We start from the raw sequence: 9873 nt of genomic DNA on the forward strand, positions 1-9873 counted from the left end.
TTGTAATGGTAGTATAGTTGGTCTCGTAAGTTATGTAATGTTAACTTGCGAACGCTCCCCTAAGGCACTTAGGAGACCTACAGAGATGCTAGCTACCTAGTCATCATGCTTCCCTTGTCAGCTGCAGAAGGTACTAAGTCTATGCAAGTGCTTGGCATAAGTGAGTTTCATCAGAATGGCTATGCAGTTTAGCTTTGTTGTCAAAATGCCTACCTGTTGGCTTTCTTTGCTGTTTAAATGCTGTTCTATTTGTTCCTAACTTCCCCTATTTAACAGCAGACAAACCCAGGGAGCACTGAATGACTCGGATGATCCCGAAACAGGCTGTCTAACTGATAACAAGCCAACTTCTCGACACTTCTATCCTGTCGCCTTGCTGCTTGTCAGCTCACACTTGCTGGTTGTGTGGCTTATTTTAAGTCTTGCTTTGCTATTAGCCAAATATCAATAAACTGCACTCATGTTCCTTTCTTTTCTACAAACAACGACAAACTACTTTAGAAAAAATAAATCATGCTGTAATATTTCTACAATTTCAGACCTTAAGGAACCATCTTCAAGATACAAATGTCTGAAATGTACAGTGTTTTCATTAATTTTTCTGAACTCTAAGAAGCATACTATGCATTGAGTGAATTGATTTGCTCTTTCTGTTCATGGTAAAGCTTTCCCACTGTAATTAGCTCAAAGAAAGCCCACTTACAATGCTGTCACTGTGTATACTAAAGATGTGGAATCCTGAATGCTTGAACCCCTTTTTCCAGAGTAACTCGTCTGACAAAATTAAAAATGGATTTGCACAATACAGACTGACCCCCAGACAAATTTTACAGGGCGGTGGTTTGTAAGACTTGCTTTCATTGTATTACTGCTTTATTTTCATTGTTATTATTAGCTGATCGGATCTTATTTGTTCAAGAAATGATTCTTTCTTTGCTTCAACTAACCTTTTTCTGTCGAGTAACTAAGTGGAATATAGTAAGTTCTGTTTTGTAGTTAGATTAACATGATTGTTATTGTTGCTTTAGTTGCATTTGCTTTGAAGACTCTTTTATATTCTTTTCTAACAAGTCTGGTTTATGTCTTGATGCACCACTTTGGCACTTGTGACTTTTGTACTGTATGTGAACAAACATCCTTCCTTTATAAAGCAGAGAGTTGGATTGGGCTGTTTGAAAAGCCATTCTCTCTTTTTTTCATTGCAAAGCTTAACATAGGGGAAATGATGCAGAGATGAAACTTTCCATCAGAAATCTGTAGGGCCAGACTTAATAAAATGCCTTATTCCTAGAATATGCATTTTTGTGGCAACTTGTAATCTCACATATATACTAATCGATCTGAAAAAAAAAAAAAAAAAGTATAATATTTAAAAGGGAAATATATTTCTGGAATTAGAATGAAATGTATCATTATTTAATTTTTTATTTTGTATTTTTTTTAACTAAACTTTAAACCTCAAGGGCAAATATATTAGGGGGAAAAAATCTTATCACCTGTTTCTGAGGGCAATAACTGTACTGGGCCTGGCCTTAGATTTAATTTTGTAAGATGTATCATCACTTGTGGAAAACAAAAAATGTAGAGTTGAATCTTTGTTATTTTTACTTCAACTGCTGCTGAAACTCTGCAATGAACAAATAAAGCATATTTATTTATTTTGTGTTTCATGAAGTTGTACTTTTTCCCCCCTTTCACTAGAGAAGGATGCCGCATAGAGAATGTACTGAAGAATGTCAAATGCAGAAAGTATGCATTCAACATGATACAGCTGATGGCTTTCCCAAAGTACTACAGACCTCCAGAAGGGACATATGGAAAAACTGACACCTAAGTTAAACAAAAATGTAATCAGGAACATATACCATGCTAATTAGTGAATATAAAAATTGCTGTTTATGACTTAATAATTTGGAATGTGTAACCAGTTGAGGTGTTATTTTGTGAGGTTTAACATTTTAAAAGTGACAACAGTTAGTCATCATGAAATAAAATATTGGTGATTTGGATATGCTCAAAACCAAATACATTCAACTTATCTTGGTGAACTTGAAGCTTAGCATGACTCATCAACCACTTGGAATTAGGTCTTGGGAAGGCTTGATAGAAGATTAAAAAGGGAAATGTCATTTGCAATAGGAACTGATGTTATCAGTCTGGAGGGGAGCATTCAGACTCTGAACAGCAGCCTGGAGATTTGAATTAAAGGATCCCTTCCTTCCTGAAATGGTGTTTTCTGGTACGGGCAAAGCACTGAGGTCATGATCAGTAATAATTAAATCCTGCGTGGAATTTTTGATGAAAGGTGCAACTCTTAATACTTAGGCTAAATAGAGTTTTGGTCAATATGTTTGTCTTTTTTATATAATCATGGTAACTTCACAATATATTTTTAGTAATTACCGCCTGTAATTTCAGTAATTGCGTTCTGGTTTGCTGCAGTTCCTTTGGATGTATCTTTCTTGGCTTTCTGTATCTAAGCCAAATACCACTTACTTCACTTAATCTTGCACATGAATCACACTGAAATCAGGGGGATTAATTCTTCAAGTAAAGTAACATATCTAATCTGTCATGTTCCTGTTCACAGCAAACCCTTAAAACTAAATTTTCCTTAGCGATAGGTAAAATGGCTTGTATATGCAGGCATTAATGTATTGTTAGGCTATGAAAATGTGCCAGCTGGTTTATATGAAATTTGTAATGCTTATTTCTAGGATATTTCCAGCAGTTCTAGGACAAAGAGCAGCGATGAGCTTTTTTGAAGTGAATGGTAGTGCTTCTACCAGCTTGTGTTAGTCTTGAAATGTGTCCTGCAAAGAACATTTGTGTTTTCTGATTTTCTCTATTCATTGCATCCTTCTGCCCTCCCCCAGAGAGAAACGCAGTTAACAAAAAACAAGTGCCCACTGTTTGCTAACCTTTGTGAGATGCATTTATTAGAGTTCTCCCCAAATTAAACTGCATAGGGAATTTGAGTATCTATAGGAAATTGTAGTTGCTATGGATAAAGAGTTAAATGTTTGCTTGCTTCTACAGAAGTCCAAGAATGATGCATAGTGAATTACAATTTGTTTTCTTTTCATCTATTAAGACCTGTTACTGGGTATAATTCTGTAACTGTACTAGTAAAAATTTCATGCTTAAGCAGCTGATTGCGCGAGCTCTATTTGGTAGGTTACGTAGAAATTATCTGTTGTGAATAGAATTAAACCCCTCTTGTACATTAGCAAGGTGAGGCTTTGGAACATGTAGAAGTATGTCAGGAAGGGATCTTCTTTCCAATGCACTGACTTCAGTGAAGCCAAGAATTTACCTACACAACATTTTCCTAATTGGAACATTTTTTTCAGAGTGAAGTAGTTTGTTCAGAAAGGACTTTTGTGCAGTTTTTATTCATATAAAGTCTCCATTGACTTCTTTGCTCTTCTAGAATGTATTGCATCAACAGTAGATGCCAGAAGAGCTAGCAGTGCATCGTAGACAGGTGATAATACAGTGCTATGCCTTTTCCTGTCATGTACCAGTGGGCGCTGTTCAGTGTATGTGCAGATAAAGTTGTGTGCATTTAAATATTACACAGCTGGTCTGCACAAAATTTTATTTGCAGGTTTGTGGAGCATAAATCTTCCTAGGAAAGTACTGTTCTGTTCTGTTGGTCTGACTGCTACTCTACACCTCACTTCGTTTCTGCTTGTTTATTGCTAACTTACAGAAACAATAGCTGTGCAGCTGAGAAATAGTGGTAATTTCTTTAGGTGATAGGAATTAATCCTAGTGATACACAGTAGAAATGCTGGCCTTCCTAAGGTGATTCTGAAACTGCCTGTAAAATTGTAGGCAATGACAGTATTCACTTTTGGGTACTTTTGTTTCTTAGTTCTTTATCTCAGCCCTGTGGGAGTTCTGTCTAATTCAAAATATGAAAAACTATAGGTTTCGTTTTTATTAAGAAAATAGTCTTTCAAGGTCTTACCTCAGCATTTAATCTTGCTGGGGTTCCAAATTATTTTGACTATAATGTTACCTTTTTACTTGAAATGTTTTCATCATTGAAGCTGCGCTTTTGGGGGAAAAAAAAGCCCGACAACCTAACACATTGCAGTTCTTTTTATTGTAACAGGTACACCCAACAAACTTGATTGGGCTTGGGCTATTACAGAAGAGCAGGTTGGGTTTTGTTTTGAATAAGGCTGAGCTTTTTCACACCAGTGTTTTCATTGGAACTTAGTCTTTTTGTAGGTCATTAAGACTATTTTAAAACCCGACACAATTCCAAGTGTCCTGGAAGAGCTTTATTGCTTCTGTGCTGAAGTAGGCTCAACTATTTCTTGGTTTTGTCATTGCCTGCCACGGGTCTGCAGCATTTTATTCAGTCAGAGCCAGTCTCATCAAAACAGGGTTGTCAATTAATCACGGATTCACAACTTGTGTTTTTCTGGTTTGTCTTTTTTAAAGAAACAAAGATCTTTTTGCTCCAGGCTGACAGTTTAATTGCAGTATATTCGCTCTGTACAGAAGACATTTTAAGTCTTTTGAATGCCCAGCAGAGGAGTTGAATCATCTCCTGAGGTCCATCTTGCGTGGATCTTTGTATATTACTGAATTACACAGGAGTAGAGTTCAGCAAATAAATTTTCATTAGGAAGCTACACCGTTTGCACAGAGTTCAGGGAAACATGCTCATTTAGCAGCATATATATGAGAAGTGTTCCATGTCTGCTTGACTTAAAGTTAAAACAGTTTTTTTCTCTTGGATGATTATAATACTGTTAGAATTAATACAGAACATGTACAGACTTGACATTATTATGCAGGCAGATCTTTTTGCTTCTGAAGTCTTCTTTTGGGGAGTTTTTAATATGTTTTTGTTACAGTTTATACTTTGGCTATTATGGAGCAATTAGGAAACAAATTTTTAATTGTTACCTGATTTTGCTGATATGTACTTGTGCATTTTAGTGGAATACTGGAAAATATATGTGTTAAGAGGAACAAAATATACAAGAGGACAGCTGAATGAGGCTAACTATTACCTGGGAAAGAGCCTTAATGATGCTAAAAACTAACAAACGTTAGTTTTTGTACTGTTCAAATTTTGACATTTTTCTCAAAGTAAAATAGGGAAATTAATACTTTGTGTGAAAGAATCAATCTGGATTAAAATTCACTGATTGTAAGTGAACTAATGTGCTATGGTATTTTAAATAATAGCTAAGAATTTAAGTACAAAGTGGAATTATATTAATTTGAAGCTCACTGCATATTATGCCTACTTTGACTTCCGTAAAGTAAGCTTATTCCTATTTTTATCACAAGTTCCAAGAAATGCTATGGCCGGTTTATGAAGAGCAGCAATGCGTTTGACAGCAACAGGTATAATATGTAAATTGCATTAGAAAGTGTGCAGCAAAATTACTTGTGTGAATTAATGTTCGTAAGCAATTAACAGACTTAAAACATATATTGTGTGAGTTGGCTGTGTTATAAACTCGAAACAATGATATCTTCATATTTATGCTTTGTTACTGTGAAAAGGAAACGTTTTGTACAGGCAATGCTGTGAGACATAGATTTGCTTCTTACCTTTCACTCATTTGCAGGTGAAAAGGATACATTTGCATTCAAAATGCTTTAACAAAATTTACAGCTTTTTAAAACACAGCCTTAGCATGTAAACTGGATGTTAAAAAGCAAAAACTCACAGAGCTGCGTTTAAAAACAAGGAAACCAAAACCAGACTTCAGTCTTTAAAACGTTGAGGTTTTTCCTTAGGTATGCAACCCACGAACTGTTGTGTTGCTAGAGCGTTCAGTTTAGGCTCTGCAGCACTCAAGTGCTTCTTTCTCTTAGCCTCATCTGAATAAGTAACGTGCCACAGCAATAAATTTCAGCATAATTTTCACGGTTCAAGATGAAAAATTACGATTTTCTCAAAAAAATGAAAAAGTAGCAATTTAATAATTCAGATTTAAAAACAAAAAAAAACAAAATAAAAAAAAGAAGAAATTTGTGAACCAATGTATCCATATTCCAAACAGCAGAAGTAGAAAGCATGGGGTTCGTTTGCTAATAGGGAACGAGTTTTACGATAGAAATCTGAGTGTAATAGTTGAGTGCTCAGAACCTGGGGTTTGGAGTGGTAAGATTTGGGGTAGTGCTGCTTTAACTTGGTTTTCTAACTGCAGATTTCTGTATTCTTTCCATCTGTTGTGCAGAGGGATTTAAAAGTTTTTGACAATTCTGTTTTGTTTATGAAGGGTCCTAAATTTTCTAAAATCCCAAGTTAGTTTGATACTTGTCTTCTTTTGGTGTAGCAGTTCCTTGTAATGTTCATGTCTCACGCTCTCATGCACATGGGGCTCAGTATAACAAATTAACAGGACTTCGATCCAGACTGTGTGTGTGTGCGTGTGTTCAGAGAAATAAAGCACAACTAAGCAATTCAAATCTTTTTATATGTCAGGATTTAGCATTTTTGTTTCACTGCTGTCTGTAAGCCATGCTCATTGTACACTGTGTGTATATTTTTATTTAAATAAATGTGATATTTATTTTTTATGTTTCTGACTTTTTTGTTACTCATTTTTCATTTTCATGACAGTGTTGTTGCCCAGATGCTGAGTGTGGGTTCCCTCCTAAAATAATTGGAGTAGTCTTGTCGCTGTTAGGCGCGCACACTTAAAGAAAGCTCCAGTACAGCACCAAAAAGCCTGAAATGGCCATAAATTGATTATTACCATTATTCCTAGTGTTACTGCAATTTTCATCTCAGAACCCGGTGGATTAAAACCAAACAGAACATTCACACGCTCCCAAAGTAACCCGTTTCACGTAACTACTCACCTGTAGACTATTACTCAACGTAGCTCAGGTGGAATCAACATTTTTCATAATGAAGACCATTACAAAGGTGATTTGGCTGCTCTTTTGGGATGGTGAAGACTATTCCAGACTTTTGGAAAGCTGGATCCTTTGTTGGGATCCAAACTTACTGTGTGATCTGACTGCTCCATAATAGGTAAGTACTCACTGAAATGCACTAGAGGTTTTCTTTTGGTAATATAGTAAAGCATTGTCTCACCTTCTTTATCCTATGGTTAGAAGCTTGTAACATCATTTACTTTCTGCATTTATGCCTGTGTATTTAGTTGTTTTATAGTGATAAATTCCTTGAGATGCTAATTACCTGCAAGATTCTTGGTAACCTTTAGAAAGCACCAGGAACTAATGGTTATTGTAGTAGTAAGTTATAAAACAGCTGTTGGCATTCAGCCTTAAAAAAAATAAAATCTGTCTCCTACTAAAAAAAGTGACTGTATTTTTAAAAGTACTTCATATTATTATTCATGCTTTCAGATTTTATCTTCTGTGCCAACTAAAACACTGTTTTTTCATGACGATATAACAGAAAAAAAAACCACAGAACTCTAATGGGAGTGGAATACTATGATAGTAAAAATGCATTATCATCATTTCTGTTTCCAAGGTTTTTTGGGGCCATATTTGAGATCTCTGAATCATAGTCTGCCATGGTCTGCACTGGGGCAGCCAGTGTTGGCACTGATAATTTCTAATGCAATTGCTTCTACTAGTCGAATCACAGAGAGCTCTGCTGTCCACCTGTGGTAAGTATTCTGTGGATCTCAGCCTTTAGTCATTCATTTAACATTCTGTGAATGTGATTAAGGGCACCAAGGTTCTAGACTGTGGTTTTCTGGCTTTACCCAGGTAAGTTTACGTTTTGAGTTTTTGTGTAGGCGAAGAACTGTCCTAAGCCTGTAGTTTTATAAGATACATGCTCGCCATGCTGCGAGAAGTGGAGAAGACAAATTGTTTCTAAATGAACTGGGATAAGAGGTTGAATTTTAAAAGCAGCAATATATATTTTTAATAAGCCTGTATGTATTTATACATGTATTTATATATACACTTCTTTTTTTTATAGTGAAAATGTAGAATGGGAAAAGGCAGTAAAATACGGTCAGTTAACAACTGAACTTGTTAATATTTCTAGCAGCCAAATATGCTTTTGCTTTTGGAGGTCTTGCACAGATATGCACATCTTTAGCGGGGCTTTTAAGTATGCCTAATGCATGTGTTGACTCCAATAGTAGAAGCTACTTTTCATGAAGGATGAAAAGGGAGGGGAAGGTGCCCCTAGTGGCTCTCCCTATGGTGTGTTTCTCAAACTAAATCTACTGTTCCAAACGGGAGCAGTTTGGAAGAGCTCAGGCCTCAACTCTCTGTTCCTCCAAAATGCTGCTGGCATTGCCGGGCATGCTGCTATCAGAAATGTGCTGATGGGCTGTGATGAGGCTCTGTGCAAGTGTGTCTTTGGGGCCTCTAATGAAAAACAAAAGGTGCACCCAAGGGTGATGCAGAAAGGAAAGAAAGGAGTGAATTTTGTCAGTGACAATCACTGCCCAGAAAAGTTTGCCGTAACACCAGTCTGCATGTGCGAGGCTGTGAGTGTAGCAGCAGAGGATCAAGGGAAAAATACTGCCTTGTCTGTTTCACCTTTCTGCAGCAATGAATGAAAATCTCCATGGGTAACCTTTTTTCATGCAAGAATAATTTGTGGTTGCTGTGATTTATGGGACAAAGAGGCTTAAACTGCTGACTTGAACAAAATTAGAATTGTCATACATATGCACTGCTTGCCAGAGCAGAAACCACCCTTTTGGTGGTATATCATTCCTTAGAGATTTTCTGTCAGCGTAAAGCCTAACAGATTTTGAAATGGAGAAAAATTTAAGATCTGAACCTTAAGTCATCATTCACAAGAGAAAGAACAGAAATGGGGCACTACACTTGAGAAACTAAAACCAAATTTTTAGAGGGGTTTCTGAAGCATTCACGTGCCTGGAATTGGGTTCACAAGGGTTGTGTTCTGTTAATTTTAGTACACGTAAAAGTTGATGGCAGTTTCCTGTAAATTATTAGAATCAATAGTAAACTGATTAACTTATACACCAATGAAAATATATCCCTTCTGTAGACACCATTAAAAAGGCATATATGCAGCAAAACATTAAAATACATATGAATGACTTCAGAGCTGTTTGTTAGTAAGACATAGGTTTCTAACTTGCTTTGGCACTTAGCAAAGGAAAAGTGTATCACCTAACTAACATGTTTTGTTTTCTCTATTGCTACTTAAATCAGGATAGGATACGTCAAGGTAGATTCTCAGCACTTTCTATTCGAGTTTAATTACTCTGAGATAGCGGGTTTTAAGGGAACATCTATAGAAGCCCAAGTTAATGAAATGTCATAGTTTGGCTTTTAGCAGTTTTCACACAAGACCAAAATATAAGGAAACAATGACAGAGGATGTGTAAGAAAGATGTTCGTGAGTTTGATTATCTGACCTGCTTATGTTTCTAGATGCAGACTTAAGTCTTAGTGACTGGACTCCAGCAGCCACATTCTGCTGCCTGATTTGTAACATTACAGTAATCTCATCCAGGTTCAGCCTCAGTAATTCCAAAAGAAACTTCTCAATAAATCTCACTCTTGTTACCGCTCTGTTCCACGTATGACTTCTCTGAGTTGTGAAGCAGCCAGCAAGCATCAGTACCCTGCTGCCCCAGTCCCATACATTGTGCTGTGACACCTGGACTCTGGTAAGTATGGCAACTCTATGGCTAACTGATAATGTGATAAATTTCAGATTTAAAATTATGGGATGTATGTCAAACACTCACCAGCTAAACAGGCATAGCGAAATCAAGGAGCAAAGATATTTCTGACTAGTGAAGAGCAGATGAGGAAGGTCATTTCTTAACCTAAGCTATGCATTTTAGATTGCATTAAAGTCATCTTCACCTCAGGTATTACTGAAGTTCGGATACTTTATTGCTTTATGAG

At 36.4% G+C, this 9873-nt stretch overlaps 1 protein-coding gene across 8 annotated transcripts in view; it reads left to right on the plus strand.

Moving 5' to 3' along the window:
* Positions 1-3408, plus strand: part of INPP4B (inositol polyphosphate-4-phosphatase type II B) — a 264611-nt gene extending 261203 nt beyond the window's left edge. For 6 of the 8 annotated variants that reach the window (XM_052690049.1, XM_052690053.1, XM_052690056.1 and 3 more), the window contains one exon: positions 277-1658. In XM_052690049.1, coding sequence (XP_052546009.1) covers positions 277-451 — 175 coding nt within the window. In that variant the 3' untranslated portion in view covers positions 452-1658. Of the gene's footprint in view, positions 1-276; positions 1659-1701 lie in introns of those variants that run through there. The other 2 variants (XM_052690054.1, XM_052690052.1) reach the window with 2 other exon arrangements.
* Positions 3409-9873: the final 6465 nt, after the last annotated feature.

This window comes from Tympanuchus pallidicinctus, unplaced genomic scaffold, assembly GCF_026119805.1.
Source record: "Tympanuchus pallidicinctus isolate F22 unplaced genomic scaffold, pur_lepc_1.0 scaffold26, whole genome shotgun sequence".
In the NCBI taxonomy this organism is placed as follows: domain Eukaryota; kingdom Metazoa; phylum Chordata; class Aves; order Galliformes; family Phasianidae; genus Tympanuchus; species Tympanuchus pallidicinctus.